A 23,300-nucleotide genomic window follows, 5' to 3' on the forward strand; every position below is an offset into this window, starting at 1 on the left:
TTGGAAAACTAGTGTTTTATTAAGTGTTGGTCAACATATTTGAAAGCTAGGAAGATTTTTTTTTAGAGAATCTCACTAGGAAATAGGTAAATGTGTCCTTTTGAACTTCCAAAAGCTTCAATGAGAACTGAACAAAAACAATAGAACCAGGACACCTGGGTGGCTTAGCAGTTGAGCATCTGTCTTCGCCTCAGGTCATGATCCCAGGGTCCTGGGATGGAGCCCCACATCAGGCTCTCTGTGAGGAGCCTGGTTCTCCTTCTGCCTACGTCTCTGCCTCTCCTCTCTCTCTCTGTTTCTCATGAATAAATAAATTAAAAATCTTTAAAAAAAAAAAAACAAACAAACAGTAAAACCGGGTTTACCTAGTCAACTTTGTCACTAATGATTTCTTACTGTCAAGTTGTCTGTCATTGACGTAATCAAATTAAAGTTTTTCTAAATGTGGGTGTGGGAGGATGACTTTATTTTATGTATAACTTGCATCCAGAAAGTAGAGAATGATTAACTAGCATGCATCCATGGAACTTACTGGCAATATTGCTACACTTTGTTATTATTTTTTAGCTCTTAGAAGGGATAAAAAGTACCAGTAAATGATTTGAGGAAAAGATAGTCACATAACCTTAGGCAAGCCTAGTGCCCTTATACTCTGAAAGGAGAAGGAAAAGACCAAAGACTTCTTTTTTTTTAATAAATTAATTTTTTATTGGTGTTCAATTTACCAACATACAGAATAACACCCAGTGCTCATCCCGTCAAGTGTCTTCTTAACATAAGCCTGGAGTGGACTTTGTTGAACAAAAACATGAGAAATTGTCCTTATGACTCTTCAGCAAATCAGAGTCCAGGAGGGTTCTTTCCCTTGAAGCAGTACCTCAGACTCATTCCATCTATGGGGCTATTCCCTGGCCCATTCCAGGGTGAGGCCAAAGGGAAGAGGGTACATGGGGTCATGAACATATGTTCTTCAGGTTCTAAAACCCCCTGGGTCAGCTTGGGAATTGCTATGGTTCCATATACCAAATCGTTATACCAAAGATAATAAATTTGTCTGTCTTATTTGACATTTTATAGAGCTCCATTAGCTCATATATGCACTAATATTTATTGAATGAATTAATGATTATGATACCAACAATAAGAATGTTTTTCCACTTATTGAGAACCTACTAAGTGCTAAAACTTCATGTGAATTCCCTTATTTAATCCTTGTGTATTCCATGGGCAACGGTCTCCTGGAGTTTTCTTTTTTTTTTTTTTTTTTTTTTTTTTTAATTTTTTTTTTTGGAGTTTTCTTTTCATTGTAGTCTTTTTGAAAAGTGACGGTCAGAATGCTTTATGGTAGAAACAAGTGAATTCAAATTTAGTATTAGGAAGTTTCCTCATTAAAAATTTCTTTTATAATCATGAAAAATAAAGGCTATAAAAGTAAAAAAAAATCTTTGTGTGAATTTATAAATTCACAAGATTATAGAGAAGGGACTTTTGAGGCTATCTAGTCTGGTTCCTAATTTTAAAAGGAGGAAAATGAACCACAGATTAAATAAGACGCAATGTCACAGGGTTAGCTGGTGACCCAGATAGTAGTAGACCCCTTGACGGGCAGGTCCTAGTAAGCTCATTTGATATATTCTTTTACTCTTCTCTTCAAGATTATTAGGGTTAATAAGTATCTAATTATTATTAGAGTCAGTGGAATCCCTGGGATACTTGCAATGACATGAACACTTGCATAAATAGTGATGTATTGCTCAGTGAGGATTCTCAAGAAGTGAGTGTGGGTAAGAGAGGAATGAAGTAATAACTACACCATATCCCAAATTTCCCATAGAATCTTTCTATGCTATTGTCAATTAAAAAAATTTTGACCATGAGTCCTCATGAGAAGTTGTCCCGCAGGTGACTTTCCTTTCATCCATTAGTTGGATCTCCCCAGAAAAAGTTTTGAGAACCTGGTTTGTGTCCCCAGGGCATATTGCCTCTAGCCAAATCACTGTGTGGGAAGGAAGGAATTATAACTGGAGCCTGAGGTTAGAAGTCAGAGGGACCCAGCCCTGCGGAGGCACCATGGGCAATGCTCTCCAGAGAGGCTGAGCTCCTGGTTCTCTAGCTGTGAATGACAGAGCATCCCAGGATGTCCTGCTGTCCCAGTGCTACAAGATTAGTTATATAATGCCTGTAAGCGTGCTCATCATATTATTGTAGCATTACCTAGGCTTGGTTATCTGGGCATAGAAACTGTTAGACATCTCAGAACACAACTGGAAGGTGGCAATCAGTTTTTAGAGAAAGAGAAAGTCCATAGAACTGACATTTTCTTTCAAATGCAGAAAGGCTGGTCATAAAAGTGAAAACATATGATCATCAAGTCATGTTCTAAAGAAGTTTTGGGTACTTCCCTCTACCTCAGAAAGGACTCTATTGTAACCTTCCCTATTTAATGAGAATCTATTCTTTGTTGTATTTTTAAAATATTTTAAGGCCAACTTTCTAATTTTTCTAACATTTAGCTAATACACAATTAAGAAATGTACTCCATACCCAACTCCAAAGCAGCTTAAGCTTGAAAGGTTGCATTTGGAAACCATATATAATTCAACCCCACACTGCCTTTGTGTAGGTAAAACATTAAGAGAATATCAAGTCGTTTCTTAGTTGATGGCTGATTTTGTTTAACAAGATGAACATTAGCATGGACCATATAGCCATACAACACTCCCCAGTGAGGAAATCAGGAGACACAGTTGTTGTCTTTGGCTCTGGTGGAGAAGTCTTAATTTCAGAAGTACTTACAAGTCTGATCTCTAAATTTATTTCTTTTAGTGATAAAGACTCATAAGTAGTTAATTCAGCCTGCTAATACAGTGTGTCCAACAAGATTCCTCCACAGCTGCCTAGAGGATCCAGTCCTGATTCTAGTTGATCAGATTTTTTCCTATAGGTCAAGTAAAGTCAACTTCCCCCTTTTATTGATGCTTACAGTAAGCATGGGTTTTAAAAAGACAAAACTCAAGGCTATCCAACAGAAAATCCCTTCTATTTCATCAGATTTTCATCAGGCAGTTTTGTTCAGCACCTTGTTTTCTCTCTTGGGAGGAGCATTCACACCCCTGTGGATGAAGGTTTTCTTGGAGTCAGACTCATGATTAACTCCCAAGCTTTTAGAACTGCCTTTTGTAAAAGCAGAGCTCTCCCAGCTGAAATGTTTCACTACAATTAAGTTGTTCCTTAATCATGTTAAGTATCTATAGAAAATCAAAACAAGAGGCATTGGGGCATTTGACAGTCAATTGCAAGAATGTTCATGTAGAGGGTTGTGGTAGGGTCTCACAAAACTTTCACAAAGGGCTTTTTTTCCTTATAATATTGACTACACCATATGACAGTTCTGAATTCATTAAGAGCTCCTTTGAATCTCAAACACAGATCAAGTCAGAGTGACAATATCACAAGCAGATATAAGATGAGCTGATGAGCCAAAGAAGGTTAACAGAGAACCAGTTATGAGTTTGAAGTTATTACCTTTTTGCTGCTGTAAGCAGTTTAATGTTCAAAGTCTTAAAACCCCAGCTTAAGACAAAATAGTTCTCCCAAGTGCTTCAGCATAGCTATCATTTTTTAAAGGAACAAAGTAAAATGCCATTTATTTTGGTGGAGAGAATTAGCTTTATTGCTTTTCTAATCTTGATTTACTTCTTCAATCAGTGAACATTTATTGAATATCCAGCATATACCTCACACTGGACGAGACCCAGTGAAGAAGGCTCCTAAAAAATCTGCCATAAGGGAAGTTAAAAAGAAACAGCTATGAACATTAGATAGGAATACTTCAAACTTTAAAACAAGTTCATTTTTATATCTCCACCTCTCTGCACAACTGTCTGGATCCTCAAAGATTGGTGTCCAATAAATTGCCACTAATTGGCTGAAAACTAAAAGCAAAAGGAGAAGCACTGTGTTCTTGATTCTGGAAGACTTGCCACAGAAAATGTGAAAGAATGGCTGAATGGGTTTTACTCTGATCCTGAACATGCTGAAGCAGAGACTATTCAAACTGGAAGGAACAGTGAGCCCCCTCAAAAGCATGATGTCCACACCTGACACTGATCCAGGTATGTTTAGGATTGGTAACTGGGCAGGCCTGGCTGGAGAAGGTGACAAAGTCCAGCAATATGATGGATCACAGGTTTGCTGAGTAGAACAATAAGGGATGTTTTTACTCATCCTTTAGCACATGAAAGTCACTTACATTTTTCTGATCCGAAATGTATCAACTAAATAAATGGAATCAATGAAAGTCTTAGTTTAGGGAGTTGGATTTGGAAGGAACGTAAAACGTGGCTTACAGCATGTAGAGAAAAAGATGATGTAAAGGTTTTACAATATGTCTGTTAAAATTTTTCTTAAAGATTTTGTTTATGTATTTTACAGAGCAAGAGAGAGAGTGTGAGCACAAGTAGGGGGAGTCCCAGACAGAGGGGAAGAAGTAAGCTTCCCACTGAGCAGGGAGCCCTACAGGGGATTCAATTCCAGGACACTGGGATCATGACCTAAGCCAAAGGCAAATTAACCAACTGAACCACTCAGGCACCCCAGTCTGTAAAACTTTGACACTCCATTCTTCACGAAGCCAGGCCTAACTCTCCCCTCCTTGAATGTGGACTGAATAAAGTGATTCACTTCTTTTTAAAAAAATATTTATTTATTTATTTATTTATTTATTATTTATTTATTTATTTATTTATTTATTTGAGAGAGAGAGTGTGTGTGCATAGGCGTGTGAGTGCAGGGGAGGGGCAGAGGGAGAGAATCTCAAGCAGACTCCCCATTAAGCACAGAGCTTAATGCAGGGCTCCATCCCACGACTCATGAGATCATTACCTGAGCCAAAAACCAAGAGTCAACTGCTCAATCAACTGAGCCATCCAGGTGCCCCTAAGTGACTCACTTCTAACAAATAGAATATAGCAAAAAGAATAGTGGGTGACTTCCAAGGCGAGATTATCAAATTATAATTTCTGCCTGATAGGCTCTCTTGGGTCCTTCACTTCAGGGAAGTCAGCCCCTGTGTCATGTGGACACTCAAGTTGCCCATTGGAAAGGCCCATCTAGGGAGGAAAATGAGAACCTCCTACCAACAGCTAAGCATCAACCTGCCTTCCATATGCATGAGCCACTATGGGAGCACATCCTCCAGCTCATCAAGCCTTCAAATTACTGCACCCTGGGGATATCCTGACTGCAATTTTATGAGTGAGATCCTAAGCCAGATTCCCCAGTTAACCTATTCCTGAATCTCTGAGGCAGAAAAACTGCCAAGATAAGCTTGAGGATGATTTATGACACAGAATTAATAATCAACGCAGATGGTCAGGCTAACCTTTAAAAAAGTTGTTGTAATAAGCTAAGACTTGGAATGTGGTCCTGGTCATGAGAATGGTCAGGAATAAATAGGCATAAAACATTATAAGGGGGACACCTGGGTGGCTCAGTGGCTGAGTGTCTGACTTTGGCTCAAGGCATGATCCCAGGGTCCTGGGATGGAGTCCTGCATCAGTCTAGTCTCCCCACAGGTAGCTTGCTTCTCCCTTGGCCTATGCCTATGCCTCTCTCTGTGTGTCTACATTTCATTTCATTTCATTTCATTTCATTTCATTTTTTAAATGAAATTTAAAAAAAAAACATTATGAGGGACAAGACCTGGTGGTTTACTGAACAAAAGAGTAGAGGGAGACAGATAAAACAAGATGACTGAGAAAGTAGGAGGACAGTAGTAGCCATGAAAGAACCATCAGTAGGGAATGGGTGGGAGAAATGGCTTTAGGAAAAATCATCTCTTAACCTCATAACTGTAGAGCACTGGGTCAAATAAGCTGTAATGAGAATGATAAAATGTTGACTTTAGAAAACTGCATAGACATTGGTTAATTAAGAACCACCTCCTTTTGCAGATAAAGCCAAGGCAGTCACAGAGAACCCTGTGTTTTAGAAGGCTGCATGCTTCTTGGTCTAATGCTCTTCTCCTGCCCTCTTGAAATTCTGAATAATTTTTGAAAACACACCCTGAATTTTCACTTTCCACCACGCCAGCCAATTAAACAGCTAGTGTGGTGTACACTCCAGCCTTTCCCTGTTAATTCTAAGAGAATTACATGATGAGTGTGGGATTACCTGTTTGTCACATAATCCAGAGCTTTGAGAGTGGGAGAGAATGGTTTGGTTCTTACTATATTGCATTATTTGTCACCATTTGTAATGTGTTCCTTTTAGTAGCCATTATTCAGGTGGTGAATCATCATGATGGCAATTGGCCTGAAACACAGATCTCCCTTAAGTTGCTAGCAGGTGACATCCCTGATTTCCAACTGTGGGTTCTCCTTCAGAGGACATGTGAGGTCCCTTTGGGGAGACCCTGTACATCCATGAAGGCTAAATCCACTACTTGTAATACTGCAGGATATTGTATGGTATATCGTAAATCAACTCGTGTCATACCCGTTTACTGAGCCTGTTCTAACTTGAACAAATAGTGAAAAAAAAAAAAAGACACATTCTTCTCAATGAGTTCTAGTTCATGATAACTAATCTAGACATATTTTCCCAGAACTATTATCCTTGGGCAAGAAAAAACTATTATACAAAAAAAAAAAGGCCTTTTATTAGAAGCAAAGAGTATGAGGAGTGGAATATAGATACTTATCCTTGAAAAACAGACTCTAACATCAAACTTTTAAGAATAGTTCTACAGTGAAATGAATCAGTGTCAGCATCCACCTGCTTCATATTTTTATTCATAGCCCATGAGTTTTAGGTAGAGGTGTTTGAAACACGATGACATAATAAAATATAAAGTATTTGTAACCATAATTTATTTCTAGACCACTGCAATCTAATTATTAATGCTTGTAGCTTCATTTACTGAGGAGTAGGAAGGAAAACACGTAGATGCATCTGGTTGCAAGAGGTAGTAGCAAGCAACCATCCCTGTTTTAAGTGGAACCACAGCCATCGCTTCTAAACACACAGAATTAAACATTCAGATTCAAAGAACCATGAAGGGAAATGGGCTACGTACCCAGGGGTGGGTTTTTTTTATGATTGAGTAATTAGCTTTTATAATTAAGCAATTTGGGTGATAGAATGGCTTTTCCCCTGATTACCTAGCATTGTGGGTTGCTTCCTACTCTATTAGCAAAAAAGGAATCCTATTTTGCTCAAGGAGCGTGCAATACTGCAATTTCATAAGCGCGGGAGCAGGGCATCACATCCTCAGGTCCACGGATTCCCAGGTCTGCGGGACCACAGGGGGGTGAGAACCTCACCGCACTTGCTCAAGTTGGATGCAAAACATGGTGTGGTCACGGGTATGTCAAGTATTTCTCTGCCTGGAATAGGGGCATCCTCTCTGCCCGGCCCTGGAGGCTCAACCCCAATGCCACCTCCTCCTAGAAGGCTTCTCCCAGCCACTCACCCGGCACACCTCCCACGCACCCTGCCTCTGGGAAGCCCTGCTAGCTACCCTTAGGTTTTTCATATCTATTATCATTCATCTTTCCTTTGACACATTTCAATCTTTTTTCCCAACATATTGGGAGGTTCTGGAAGGTGAATATCATCGGTGCCTTGTTGCTTTTGTATTTCCAACATATAATACACTGTGATGGGAGGCCTTCTGTGAGTCTTTGTTGACATCGTTGCTCTTAAGAACGTCTCAGTTTAGAGCCGCTCCCCTGGCACTGCCCACATGATCTGAAAAACTGTCCCAAATATCTCCCCCGCTCACCTTGCTCCCACCGTCAGGCTAACCTCAGGAGAGTCTACTGGTACTTCACCATCATTCCATGTTTCACACTCATGAATCCCATTTATATCGTATTATTTATCTCCTCGGTGCAGGCAAGGAGAGTTCAGATCTGGATTTGGGGGACAATATTTCTAAATAATGTAAGATTGTCTGATAAAATTTATCTGAGGTTTTTAAATAGCATTTCTGTAGGGTCATTAAATAATAAAGAAATCTCCTGACTATGCTTTAATCTACCCGTCCCCCTCCCCGCACAAGAAGCAGGCTTTCACTAGAGCTATGCTCCTCCCTCTTCTTCAGTTAAACGTAATAAAAGTTCTGAAGACATATAACACCAATTAAAGGGCTTGCTTTAGAAATGTATATAATGTGCTCAGAGTATATGTGCCTCAGTGTGTATGGTACCTCATGCACGTGTTTGTACAATTTGTGAGACACTGTGTCTCCCCTTCTGTTGTAGCACTTAGCAGAATTTGTTTTATGTTAAAATCGTCTATGTACATGTTTGTCCTCCTCCTCTAAATTGGACATGCCAAGCTTGAAGGGCCAGAGCTCTTTTTACTTGGACACTTCTGCTGCTTGAGCATACACAGTGCTTTGCATATGGCAGGTTCAAAGTAAATTTGGATTTAATTCCAAAGAGAGCATTCATAGCGATATGAAATATTAGGAGATACTCAAGCATGGCAGGTTTTGGCAAGAAAACCGTATCAGGTTCATGCTTACTTGAACTGCTCCTTCTGGATAGAGAGTGAATATCAGGGAGATTGCAATTGCCTATGAGCAGAAGTGGTACTTCCTACTCAGAGAACATGGCCAGGCTCACCGACGCAGACAGTTCCAAAGCAGAAAAGACCTGGAGTGCCAGTGAGCTGGAAATTTACTTTCCTTGATTGATACACAGGCATATTCTTCCCAAATGATTCCTTAGAAGACTGTGTGTCGCTAAATTGTCACAGACAGACTTTTCTTTTAGATTAAAAAATCAAAAACTGTCTTTTCTGGTCCAGTCCTACCCTTTGATCAGTTCATTTTTGGGTGGTTTTTTTTTTAAGATTGATTGATTGATTGATTGATTGATTGATTGATTTTAAAGGATGAGAGAGAGAGTATGAGTGGGAAGAGGGCCAGAGGGAGGGAGAGAAACTCAAGTAGACTCCCCTCTAAGCATAGAGTCCATCATGGGGTTTGATTTCATGCCCCTGACCCTGAGATCATGACCTGAGCCAAAATCAAGAGTCAGATGCTCAACAGACTGAGCTCCCCAGGTGTCCCCCTACCCCCCTGCCCCCCGATCAGTTTTAGCACACCGAAGTAGCACATCTCCTGAGCCAGAGCCAACTCCAGGTGCCCTGCAGGTGCTCACGACATCTGCAGATCAGTAAAGCACTGGGGCAGGCAGTTTCATTTTCTGTCAAGCATCTCAGAAATCAATGTTCTAATGCAAATGGGACCAGAAAGGATTTATAAGAAGCATAGAATTCTGATTGAAGGCCTTCAGGTGGGGTCTGAGGACCCCCTTCCTTCACCCACAACCCCATAACACCTTTTCTCTTAAATCCCATTCCATTTGCTGGAACAGACTTCTGATGATGTGAAACTTCTCCAAATGAAAAATGGGACCTCTTTGAAGTTTATCTAATCACAAATACCTTTTTATTTAGATGATCTCTGGGACATATAGCAGGGAGAAGGACTTAGGCATTGAATATATTGGGTTTTTTTTTTTTTTCTGATTTTAGGGTCCATGTGTCCCAGGGTGCTTTCTAAGACACAGAGAACAAAAGTCCAGCCACTTTCAAACTAAAGGACATTAGCTGAGTACTGCAGAATAACTAACCTTTTCTATTCCCACTTCATTTCTAAGGCTTATAAGCATATTCAGTGACTTTTCTTTTCCTTTTGGAAGAAGAAAGGTTTAAAAAAAATCCTCCAAAATGCTCAAATATCCTCTCCTCCTTTAAACTCTGCTTTTCCTCTGCTTCTGCCCACCCCTCACCATCTCATCCGTGGAGTGGGTTACACAGGAAATCTCCAGGAGTCCTTACTGATTAAATATCCTAGATCAGTGTTCCCTTTCTAGGCTCAAACACATGAACTCAATCCGCTCAAGGTATTTTCCTTCACCTCTCACAGATCTATGTGGGATACCCTATAATTTTGAAGTGTCTGGCAAATTACTGTCCATTTAACATCCAGCTACATTCTATTTAACTCAAGTTTACTGCAGAGGGTGAGAAAATAACACATCTGATTAGAGTAGATTACTCTAATCAAAGGAATTAAGTTGTGGGTGTCTCTTAAGATGTGCTTAGCTTGGAGACAAGCAGGACGGGCTATCCAGATGTTCTCAGTAACTACCAGGGGATCACACTTCCCTTAGAGGATCATAATCATAATGTGGGCCTTCATTCTGGTGGTCTCTCCTGCCAGAAAACAGATCGTGCCTTGCATCTGCATGTGCACTTGGTCACCTGCTTCACTCTCAACCCCCAACTCCAAACCACAAATGGTAAAGATCATCAATACACAGAGAGGCTTCCAGAAAGAACCATAAGTCTACTTGGTGAATCTAAAGAGAATTCCTGAGTCACTCATGACCCTGTTAAAATGCAAATGAATAGATAGTGACTTTGCAAAGGAAACTAGGTGAAATGTAGGCTTATATTCCTTCCTCCAAAATTCCTTCTATCAAAATATAATATTTGGTGTAAATTAGGAAGTGCCTCGTCTCTGTGAGGTCAGTCATGCTCATATTTCAGTCAGGATCACCCAACTAGCATGTAAGCACCCAGGTTCCTAGGCTCCTTTTTTTAAAAATATTTTATTTATTCATGAGAGACCCAGAGAGAGAGGCAGAGACACAGGCAGAGGGAGAAGCAGGCTCCTCATAGGGAGCCTGATGCAGGACTTGATCCCAGGACCCCAGTATCATGACCTGAGCCAAAGGCAGACACTCAACCACTGAGCCACCCAGGCACCCTCAAAACTACTTTTAGAATAATAGCAACACTTATTTACTTTTTCATTGTTTTGATATTTGCACTTGATGCAAGCCATAATGGATAACACTGATGACACCTTAGTATAAATCAACACAGGGCCCACGTTAAGTTAGCAGTCACCGTGTCCTTACAGACACACATTCACAGCAAAAAGTCAAACTGCCAGTTTTACTTAAAAACATCCTTAATGAAGCAGAAAATTTTATAAATTCTATGAAATCACAAATCATGAGTACAAATCTTTTATACTGTGTGATGGAGTGGGAAGTTAATGCAAACACTTTTCCTCTTACCCAAGCATAATGATGTGAGAAGAATTTTATTTTATATTATAAAAATATATTTATATTTAAATATATTATAAAATTATTTTATTTTATTTTTATTTTATTTTATTTTATTTTATTTTATTTTATTTTATTTTATTTTATTTTATTTTATAATTGTAAAACAGCACTCATGTGGTTGTTTGACCAGCAAGCTAAACCAGCTGGAGTTTGGTGATTTTTGTTTTGTTTTTTTTGTTTTTTTGGAGAACATCAGCTTTACTTGAAAGAAGGAGTGACAAACTATGGCTGTTCAGACTCAAGCATTTGATAGACATTGTCTTAGAACAGAACAAAGTAAACCTGTCATGTCAAAAAACCCCACTAACAGCATTTCTTGCCAATGACAAAATTTGAGCTTTCCAGGGAAAATTAGAAATTTAGAAAATTCATCACTGTGAGCTTGACAGCTCCCTAATACTTGAAGACTTAATGGTGCTAGAAAATGTGATTTTTTTTCATATTGTATAACGAAATGTGTCACCATTTGGAAGATGTTGATAACCCAGTGAACCAATATTTTTGATGTGACCAAGGCAGGATATTATAGGGTCATGCATGCATGCAAGACTCACTCAAGGTGCAATGTAAAACTGTGCATCCTAATGCAACAGATTCCCAAGAGTTCACTGGTATGGTTTTAGGTTAGATATCACATGACAACTGACTTTGAAGGAACTACTACTAGTTGAGTTTCAGTGCAGTGTCAAAGAATTATATCCATACTATCCGAGTAGACTATTTGAAATGTTTAAAATATTGGAGCCCCTGGGTGGCTCAGTGGTTGAGAGCCTGCCTTCGGCTCAGGTCATGCTCCCAGGGTCCTAGGATCCAGTCCTGCATCAGGCTCCCCACATGGTGCCCTGCTTCTCCCTCTGCATGAGTCTCTGCCTCTCTCTCTGTGTCTCTCATGAATAAATAAACAAATATATATCAATAAAAATAAAATATTAAAAATATTAAAAATACTAAAATATCTCTTTCAACTATATATATATAAAGCCAGCTTTGTTTCATGTACTTCAAAGTAACATATCAAAACAGAGTAGATGCAGAGGTGGATATAAACTCCAGCTATTTTCTATGAATCTGAGATGTAAAAGAAACTTACAAAAATATAAGATAATGTCACTTCTCACACAATGGTTTTGCTTAGGGAATATATTTTTTAAAATAAAAAACACAGAGTTTTGGGGTCCCTAGGTGGCTCAGTGGTTGAGCGTCTGCCTTTGGCTCAGATCATGATCCTGGGGTCCTGGGATCCAGTCCCGTATCGGGGTCCCCGCAGGGAGCTTGCTTCTCCCTCTGCCTATGTCTCTGCCTCTCTCTGCATCTCTCATGAATTAAATAAGTAAAATCTTTTTTAAAAAAAACACACAGTGTATCTATTCACACGGAATGTATTTTTATTTCTAGAGGAATTGATGCATCACATTTTAATATTTTTTTTAATTTTTAATTTTATTTTATTTTATTTTTAAGATTTTATTTAGTTATTCATAGAGACACAGCTAGAGAGAGAGAGGCGGAGACACAGGCAGAGGGAGAAGCAGGCACCATGCAGGGAGGCTGACGTGGGACTCGATCCCAGGTCTCCAGGATCACACTCTGGGCTGCAGGCGGCGCTAAACCGCTGCGCCACTGGGGCTGCCCTATTTTTTTATTTTTAATGTCTAAGATGGTAAATATCTTCATACAAAATATAAGCTTTTAGAGGGGTTCTCAGTACTTTTAAGAGGGTGAAAATTCCCTGCGACTACAGGGCTGAAAGCCTTCCCTTTTGGCTCTCCACATACCACACTGCAAAAAACGTCCACTCACCTTCTCAAACATATGTGCAAAGGTGGCCCTCCAGGAAATCCTGACAGTGGAGTCATTTCTGTGAGGTTTGCAGAGGAGGTGGCAGTCTTGTCTCTTCTCTGTGCAGTCTCTCACCCACTCGGGCATCCTGGCCTGTTTTCTGTTGAAAACTGCAATATTTAAGTCATTCTTTTCCCATTTCCAAACAGGCTGGCATCCTATGTCTCTGTCTCACTGAGAACAAAAGGTGATATTTTCTAATAGAGGATGTCAAGCTCCTGTGTGGCACTCTAGTTATGTAAATCATAACCAGTGGGGTACATTGGAGCAAGGGTACACCTAACCTCTCTGCACAATTTTTGCAACTACCCTCGAATTTGTTAAAATAAGACGCTGTTAAAACCAAAAAGAAAGGAAGAAAGAAAAAGAATGTCAATCTCCAGCTGGCTTGTGTGAGAGATGCAGTTTTCAGGAGACCCTAACATTGCCATGCAGAAAGGTAAATACTTCCATGGGGCGCCTGGGTGGCTCAGTGGGTTAAGCGGTTGTCTTCTACTCAGGTCATGATCCCCCATCACCCTCCCACCCCACTCCTGGGATCTAGCCCTGCCCCAGCCGGGAGCCTGCTTCTCCCTCTCCCTCTGCCCTCTCCCCCTCCCTCATGCTCTGTTCCAGCTCTCTGTTTCTCTTAAATAAATAAATAAATAAATAAATAAATAAATAAATAAATAAAATATTTTAAAAAAATAGACAAGAAAAGAAAAAAGAAAAAGAAAGAAAAGTAGATCCTTTCTTGGCATAGGTACACATGAAGCCCTTGCCCCAAGGTTAGAGGTACATGTAGGGTACAGATGCAGTATTTTTCAAGCCATCAGAGGGAATGGATGGGATCTTTCTTAAAAACCCTCTAAAATTATTTCCCTGGACCTGGTCTTAACTTATGTACTTAGCATTGGCTACTGTCCCCAAGAAGGGAGAAGAGGAAGGGAAAGAAAGGGAAGATGTGAATGATGAAAGGGAAGAAGAAAAGAAGGGAGAGAAGGAAGAAAGACAGGAAGGATGGAGGAAGGGAGGGAGGAAGATAGGTCAAGTAGGGAGGCATTAATAGAATATGGTCCCTAGGTTTTAGGCACTGTTTTTTACATGTTTTCTCACAAAAAAGGAAGTTGGAAATATCAGAAAAGGAGACAGAACATGAAAGACTCCTAACTCTGGGAAACGAACTAGGGGTAGTGGAAGGGGAAGTAGGCCGGGGGTTGGGGGAACTGGGTGATGGGCACTGAGGGGGGCACTTGACAGGATGATCACTGGGTGTTATTCTATATGTTGGCAAATTGAACACCAATAAAAAATAAATTTATATTAAAAAAGAAGTTAGAGCGTGAAAGTGTTGGGTTGTTTTCCCACTACCAACCTAATAAGGAACAGTGTCAGGCTGTCTCTCCACAGCACATGTTCTTTCCAAATGGTGTCTTCCTTCTCTCTGAAATGCTTACCAACTTTTAATAGCGACAGAATGAAACAAAACAATGCTCACAAATGAATGCAAATCTTCAAATGCTTTTACCCTGCAGGGGCACAGATTTCCATACATCACCTAAAGAGTGTCCAGATCCTTTAGAAACGCGTAAGGGAAATAGGATGGTCTAGCTAATATTAAATAGATTTGTGCTAAGATTTTCATAAAATCACCAATATTCAGTAATTTTTAGTAATTTTATTTAGCGTTAGTAACATCTATGGAAAGCAAGCTCGTGAATGGATTTTTTCGTCCCAGGGATGACTTCACACTACTACTTTGAAAGCAAGCATTTTAAAAGGTTTGCTGGATGCCAGGAAAGGAACCTGGAGTTTTAGAAACATGTCTCTCAGATATTTGTAATCATCCCCACTTACCAGCTGAAGAAATGACAGTTCAGAGAGATAAGTGATTTGCTTAAATAGGTTGCAAGTAGCCAAGCTGGATGGCCAGCCAAGATATTTTTACAACCCAAACCACACAATTAACCTCTATGTATTAGTCAGTGTTATAATTGACCGTATAATGTTGGCATTATCTTAAATCTGGACCATTAGCTATAGTAATTAGAGACTCCATAGTTTTATCTTAAAAAGAGGTTAGTATATGCTACTATAATCATTATTATCCTAAAATGAGAATAAATTATTTTCAAGTCATTTGTAACTGAGACATATCCAAAATCACACGAAATTCTCCTACCTACTGTAAGATTAAAATAGAATATGTTCTCTGATAAAAACAATAGCTAGCCACTAGTATGTGCCTGGTATGTGAATATTCTAAATATTCATGTAACAATTATACCCATATTATGCCCATTGTTTAGAGGTGACCGAGGCACACAGAGGTTACGTAACTTGTATGAGAGCCTGGTATGTGAATCTATGATTCCCAGCAAGGCCATCTGGTTGCAGAGCTCATGCTCTTAAACAATGAGATCTGCTAGTGCAAGCAAAACAGACACGTATGTGTGCATGCACGCACACACACATACATACACATTTAAGTTAAAAAATACAGGAAGACACAAGACTGCTAGTATGGACTCATTAGAAATGTCAGCGTCATGGAACACAGGATGATTGCTCTAGAATAAAGATCAAAGACAAATGATGATCAAATGCAAAACATGATCCATACATGAATCCTAGTCTGGGAAAAATAGAAGCTATACAGGACATTTGAGGACAATTTTGGAAAATTTGGGTATGGACTGTATATTAGATAAGATTGTTGTCTCAATGCCACACTTTACACTTTTGTGGTTGTACAAAAGAATGTCTGTGTTCTTAGATGCTGCATGCTAAAGCATTTGGGGGTGTAGTCTTGTGTTATCTGCAACTTTGTATTGAATAGTTCCAAAAAGAAAAAATTAAAATAAATGCACACACACACAGTGAGAAATAAGGCACAGTGAAATTAGATGATTCAGCTATAGGTCCAGAGAGAGGGAGAGAGAGATGTATTTGTGTTTACATGCGTACATACATGCACAGAATGAATGATAAAATAAGGAAAATGTCAAATAATTGTGTGTGAAGATTTCTTTCTCTCCCTAAAATCTGGGAAGTATACCCCTTTTAGCTATTCACCTCTCAAGCTTTCTCTGGACTCTATATCTCTCACATGCCAACTTGAATATAAATTCTTGCAAAATAACTTTCCCTTGAAATCCTAAATAGATTAATTCCATTCTTGAGGTCCTAAGCTCCCTCCTTTCCCAACCCCCACCCCACCTCCGCCCACATTTTTCATTTTCTCACAGCTTATCTCTCTTAAAAACTGCATTTTTTCCATGTCTCATTCTGGATGAGTCACACCTTTCTGGCATAGGAAAGCAGTTACCTAATGTTGATGTGTTTTGCTCACTAGGCTGCTATTTACCAGGGCAGGTGGTAAGAAGAGACTGTGGGTCCCTGGGATTCACTGCAGGTGGTGGTCCGGAACTGGAAACATTTAATTAAAGATCCACCTTTTTCAATATCACTCTATCTGCATTCCAATCTCCCATCTTCTGTTGGCTTTTTACCAACAGAAATGAAGCTGGTTTCTGAATTTGGCACCTTGAGGCTTTGTTCTGGAACCTGTCTTCTGCCTCAAAGCGCTTCCCTAAAATCTCTAATTCAAAGCTTTTATGGAAATGAAGAGTATTTTATGGAAATGAAGTTACCATTTTGACTACCTTTGCAGAGTCTTACGTGTGGATCCTGAAGAAAATTAATGCAAATTATACCCATGTGTGATGAAAAGGGAAAGTATGTCTCTGATGAGACCTAATAGTGATTTTTCAAAATAGAGAAATCTTGTTTCTCTAACCAGCCAGCAAAAAGGGAAAAACACACATCTTCTATTATTTCTAAATTTTATTTTTGCCTTTGCTAATGACCATGGTGAATCTTACTTCCTACCTTTGATCAGTTGGTCTCTTACACTCTTGAGTCATCTCTTTGAGGTGTCAGAAAAGGCATGTGATAGAGGATAGAGATGACACTGAAGATAAACATGTGGAGTGTTGGAAATGAAGATACACCGTGTCACAATTGCAAATCCACACAGCAGACAGCGGGCAACATGAACAAGTTTAATGAGTCTGGATGTAAAAACCATCCTTCCCTTTAAATGTTAGAATCTTTCCATGTGTTCCTCTGGAAGCATGGGGCTCTATGAGTTTAACTTTTATTTTCTCACTTTTAGTAGCAACCTAGACAAAGCGAAATACTTGTCTAAGAAAAACAACAATGCAAGTGAAATGATAAATAACAACTGACATGCATCCAGCTTCAGGGTCAGGGAGACAACAGGGAACCGGGGAGATGGAGGTGGGCTGCAGGGAGTGGGCGCCACGTAGAGGGAAGTCACTGCTCAAGGTGAGTGGACTGTCCACAGGTGCAATGGGAGCTCTCTGGAGATAGATGATATTCTTTCAAGAAAAGCTGCAAATATATATTTTGTGGTAAAATCTCCAGTTTTTAAATACCATATGATCCAAGAATTCCACTACTGGGCATTTACCCAAAGGAAAAAAAAAAAAACACTAGTTCAAAAGATATAGGCACCCCTACGTGTAGTGCAGCATTATTTACAGTAGCCAAGATATGGAAACCGCACAAGCATCCATCAGAAACTGAATGACCATAAAAGATGGGGATATACTCAATGGAAGATGACTAAAAAAAGAACAAAAACTTGCCATTTGTGCCAACAGGGATGGACCTAGAGAGTATTATGCTAAGTCAAATAAATCAGACAGAGAACAACAAATACTCTATGATTTCACTTGTATGTGAACCTGAAACAACAAAGCCAACAGACTCTTAATTACAGAGAACAAACAAAGTGATGGTTGCCAGAGGGGTGTGTGTGAAGAATGCATCTAAATAGATAAAAAGGATACCAAGGTACAAACTTCCAGTTATAAAATAAATCCTGGAGATTAAGAAGCACAACATAGAGGATACAGTCGAAAATATTGTGCTAACATAGTATGGTGACAGGTGCTGACTACACTTACTGTGGCGAGCACTGGATAATGTATAGATCAATATGTTGGACACCTGAAACTAATATAACATGGTGTGTTATACTTTAGTAAAAAATTACAATAATAAAAAATTTTCAAATCCTCCCTATTTTTGAAAAAAGGTATATGAGCTGCATTCAATTTCATCACTAATGCTGCCCTGGATGGTCTCCGTTTTATGTATAAATGAAGTGACATTGTCGCGGGCATAGAACCCGCACCATGTGATTGGCTCAAACTGCAATAGCAGTGATAGAGGTTTATTTTTTTTTTTAAGATTTTATTTATTCGTGAGAGACAGAGAGAGAGAGGGGCAGAGACACAGGCAGAGGGAGAAGCAGGCTCCATGCAGGGAGCCTGACGTGGGACTCGATCCCGGGTCTCCAGGATCACGTCCTGGGCTGAAGGCAGGCGCTTAACCGCGGAGCCACCCAGGTGTCCCAGGGATAGAGGTTTAACACAACCAAAAGTATTATTTCCTGGAAGATTTGCGTAGCCAATGAAAACGGTTGTAAGAAAGGTGTTTATAGGAGGAGCCGACGTCACTTTCAGTTAAGAGTATAAAATCCCATGACGTTCAAGGTCCTGTGGCCTTTTAAATTCAGGGAGACAATAAGCCAACTGACTCAAGCAAAGGAATGATTTCCACTTGGCCTGAGATCACTGACCAACTTCCTGTTTAAAGCTGAATGACAGAAGGCAAGGAGCACAACTGCAGAAAAACAAGTCACTTGCCCCAAGTGCCATGGAAGACGGGCACCATGAATGCCCACGGACAGCGCAAAGGCCTGCTTCCTCATGTGAACAACGAGTCGTGGTGTTTGCCTTTCCCTGGAGTGGAGCGTGCTGTTTGCCTTGGCAGCCGCAGCCTGCCCACAGAGAGAGCCCTGGCGCACAGGATTTCTGTGAATTGTCCATCCTACCCTGGAATTATTAGCCCACAGGAGACAGAGTGAAGGGGACAAGGAGATGTGACCCCGCCACCTGCCCAGCTCATCTCTTGTCTCTAATTGTGAGAGTAGCCTCTGCTCGCCCTGTTCCTCCCATGGGGAGCAAGAGGTGGCTTCAGGGTTCCAGCCAGCGAAGGAGCCCACAGGTGTGGGAGGCGGCCTGGAAGGGCTGGGAGAGGCCGCTGGCCCGGGCTGCCCTGGCAGGAGCGGGGGGGCCGGCGTCCAGCCTGCCAGGCGTCCCAGCTGTGCGGCTCAGGCCCTCTCAGCCCTAGTGGAGGCCTGTCTCACTGCCCAAACGAGGCAGCTTGTTTGATGCACCGTATGTTGGACAGAAAGAGTATACTTTGCCTTGAAAAGAAAAAGAGAGAGGGAGAGAGTAAGTGAGAGAAAGGAGGAACAGCAGATCAAATGATCATTTCCTAGATTTTGTGTCTTCCCCCACTTTCTAGCTAACAGCCAGCTGGCTGATGATTTATTCAGAGTGGGGCGACCAGATCTTCCTTTCTCGGCTCCCACCAACCCCGTACCCCACCCCAAGGACATGCCTCAGGACAGGCGAGAGCCCACTCTGGATGGATGGATGGCTGTAATAAAAATGAGCAGGGGACTTGACGGGATGAGCACTTGGTGATATGCTATATGTTGGCAAATTGAGCCCCAATTAAAAATAATAAAAATAATAAAAATAAATAAAGATTAAAAATTTTTAAGATTAAAAAAAGAGAGAGAGAGCAGGGGCCAGGAGTTCATGCCTGTGGCAGAGGGAATCTGAGTTCCCAGCCTGAAAAAGGCCAGTTGCAAAAGAGCAAGGTCGCAGGCCAGCAGGTCAGTAGGACCAAAAACTACACTTGTTGCTTCTTTTCTCCTCTCCTCCCCTTCCTGCCCTCCCCTGCTCCTCCCTCCCCTTCTGGTCCCTTCTGTTCTCTCCCTCTCCCTGTCCCCCTGCCTCGTTCTCATGCTCTCTCTCCCTACTCATGGACATTGCACACTGGTGGAGTTTTGTTTTGTTTAAACAGGCCCCACCCAGAGCCTCACCCCACCCTGAGATGCACCTGAATGGAGGTCCCCTGTGCCTATGGTGGCCACTGGGAATGTGTTTCACAAAATCCCCAGCAAACTAATGGTGTTTGGTCTCCTTTGTTCACTCTGTGACTCGAGGCTAAGGCCTGCAGCCGTGCGCCGAGCACAGCCAGGTTACCTGCAGCCCTTCCGTGAGCCTAGCAGAGAACTGCAAGTTACCGAGGGAGATCTGCAAACACCTTCCGGAGGACAGTAATTGGAATCGCTGTTCTCTCAACACACAGCCCCGAAGCTCTGAAGCCAGGACTAATTTCTTTCCACGCAGGAACAACAGGAGAATGAGAGAGTGAATGAGAAGCAGGAAGAGAGGGACAGGCTCAGAGAAAATTCTTGCTTCCAAGCCACAAAATAATAATAATAAAATGAATTAAATGATAATAAAGATAATGTTTGAAAAGATCTCTTTGAGCAGGACCCCTAGTGTCAACATGTTCGCATGACTGCGTTGAAGGTAAGCAGGAGGCCAGGCCAGGCCGAGGCCGGGGAGGCGTCTCACGCTGAGTCGCACAGGGCAAAGGCAAAGTGAGCCCATCCTGATGCCCGCAGAGCAGGTCCGCCGGCAGGGAGGTGCTGTCACAGAGGCCCTTTGGTGGCCCGGCCTGTCTCTCGGTCACCCACAGAACTCCAGATACTTACAACCTGGCCTTTTAGATGTTTAGAAAGGATCAGGTTTTCTTTGGCTCAGTGGGAGACCTGGCCGGAGGCTTCTGTGCCGTGAACTAAATTGCCAATGTCTAACAGTACCCGGACTCCCAGTGGTGCTGTGATGTCATGGGTCTGCTTGGCCTGGGCCCAGTTTTGGGACCTTGGAGAAGCCCTCACTTCTCTGGCCCTGGATTCCTTAGTTTCTAAAATTGAGGGGGGGTGGGTAGTTTTTTCTTGTTATATCAGCTTTACTGAAATACAATTCACATGCCATAAAATTTACCCTTTTAAAAAATGTACAGTTCAGTGCTTTCTAGTATATGCACAGGGTTGTGCAAACATCACCACTATCTAATTTCAGAACATTTTCACCAACCCAGGAAGAAACTGTACCATTTAGCAGTAGATCACATTCCGCCCCCCATCCCCTTGGTCCCTGGCAACCATTAATTTATTTTCTGCCTCTATGGATTTGCCTGTCCTGGACATTTCATATAAATAGAATCATATGTCCTTTTTTGTTTGGCCCCTTTCACTTAGTATAATGGTTTCAAAGTTCATCTGTATTACAGCATGTATCAATACTTCCTTCCTTGAAGCCAAATAATTCCATTGTGTGGCTGTATCGCATTTTGTTTATCCATTCATCTGCTGATGGACATTTGGGTTATCTCCACTTTTTGGCTATTATAAATGGTGTCTCTATCAACATTCACGTAAAATTTTGTGTGTGGACACATGTTTTCTTCTGTCTTCGGTATGTACCCAGGAGTGGAACTGCTGGGTCCTCTGGTAACTCCAGTTGGCATCTTAAGAAACTGCCAGACTGGGATCCCTGGGTGGTGCAGCGGTTTGGCACCTGCCTTTGGCCCAGGGCGTGGTCCTGGAGTCCCGGGATCGAATCCCACATCGGGCTCCCGGTGCATGGAGCCTGCTTCTTTCTGCCTGTGTCTCTGCCTCTCTCTCTCTCTCTCTCTGTGACTATCATAAATAAATTTAAAAAAAAAAAAGAAAGAAACTGCCAGACTGGTTTTAGTCACATCATTTTACATTCTCACTGGCAGTGTTGAAGGTTCCAGTCTCTCCACATCCTCATCAACACTTGCTATTGTCTGCCTTCCATTTTAGCTTTTCCTAGTGGGTTGGAAGTGTTTACTTGTTGAAGTAGACTTGCAAACAGTCTCCCACTAGGATCACGGGTACCTCATAGTGATTTGGTATTTTTGTATGTTACGAAATGATCCCCACAATGAGTGTAGTTACCACCTGCAGCCATACAAAGTTGTTACAATATCAGGGACTCCATTCTACGTGCTGCACATTACAGCCTCATGACTTACTCACTTCATAAGTAGGAGTTAGTACTTCCCCAAAATAGGCAAGGCACCTTCCCCTATTTTGCCGGTCCCCTCCTCCTCTCTGGTAACCAATAGTTTGTTTCCTATGTCTATGAGTCTATTTGTTTTGTCTTTTTTTTTTTTTTTAGAATCCACATATAAGTAAAACCATATGGTATTTTTCTTTCTCTGACTTATTTCACTTAGCACAATATTCTTTAGGTCCATCCCTGTTGTCACAAATGGCAAGATTTCATTCTTTTTTATGGCTGAGTAATATTCAATGATATCTATACACTACATCTTCTTTATCCATTCATCTATCAGTGGATGCTTGGGGTTGCTTCCATATCTTGACTATGTAAATAATGCTGCAATTCACATAGAAGTGAATATATTTCTCTGAGTTGGTGTTTTTGTTTTCTTTGGATAAATATGCAGAAGTGGAATTACTGGATTGAATGGTAGTTCAATTTTTAATTTTTTGAGGAAACTCCATACTGTTTTCCATAGTAGCTGCACCAAGTCCAAGTTCTGCTCCTATCAACAGTGTACGAGGGGTCCCTTTTCTCCACATCCTCTCCAACATTTATTATTTATCTTTTGGATAATAGCCAATCTGATGGGTAGAAGATAGTATTTCATTGTGGTTTTGATTTGCATTTCCCTGATGATCAGTGATATTGAGCATCTTTTCACTGGCCTATCGCTGTCTGTATGTAGTCTTTGGAAAAATATTTATTCAAGTCCTCTGCCCATTTTATAGCCAGGTTGTTTGTTTTCCTATATTTAGTTGTATAAGTTTTATATATATTTTGCATCTTAACCTCTGTTGGATGTGTGATTTGCAAACATCTTCTCCCATTCAGTATGCTTTCATTTTGTTGGTGGTTTTCTTCACTGTGCAAAAGCTTTTTAGTTTGATGTAAGTCCATTTCTTTATTTTAGTTCTTGTTGCCCTTAACTGAAAAGACTGGGCCAAAAAATATTAGTAATAATGCTTAGATTAGTGTCATAGATAACTACCTATGTTATCTTCCAGGAATTTTATGGTTTCATGTCTTACATTCAAATCTTTAATCCATTTCAAATTTATTTTTCTATGTAGTGTAAAAAAGTGGTCCAGTTTCATTCTTTTGCATGTAGCTGTCCAGTTTTCCCAACATCATTTATGGAAGAGACTGCCTTCTCCAGTGTATATTTTTGCCATCTTTGTCATATATTAATTGACTATATATGAGTGGTCTTATTTCTAGAATCTATTCTATTCCATTGATCTATATGTCTGTTTTAATGCCAGTAGCATAC

The 23,300-nt window shown here is 40.7% G+C and overlaps 1 protein-coding gene across 9 annotated transcripts in view; it reads right to left on the reverse strand.

The window, feature by feature from the left end:
• Positions 1-23,300, reverse strand: part of LOC144313014 (uncharacterized) — a 146,267-nt gene that overhangs the window by 105,322 nt on the left and 17,645 nt on the right. For 5 of the 9 annotated variants that reach the window (XR_013378660.1, XR_013378663.1, XR_013378661.1 and 2 more), the window contains exon 3: positions 12,960-13,098. The exons of 2 other annotated variants lie outside the window; for them this stretch is intronic. Coding sequence is in view for 1 of the 7 variants with exons in the window: in XM_077896292.1 (XP_077752418.1) it covers positions 12,960-13,098 (139 nt within the window). In the remaining 6 variants the exon portion in view is untranslated. Of the gene's footprint in view, positions 1-1,289; positions 1,338-12,959; positions 13,109-23,300 lie in introns of those variants that run through there. 2 more of the 9 variants (XR_013378668.1, XR_013378664.1) reach the window with 2 other exon arrangements.

This window comes from Canis aureus, chromosome 4 (genome assembly GCF_053574225.1).
Source record: "Canis aureus isolate CA01 chromosome 4, VMU_Caureus_v.1.0, whole genome shotgun sequence".
In the NCBI taxonomy this organism is placed as follows: domain Eukaryota; kingdom Metazoa; phylum Chordata; class Mammalia; order Carnivora; family Canidae; genus Canis; species Canis aureus.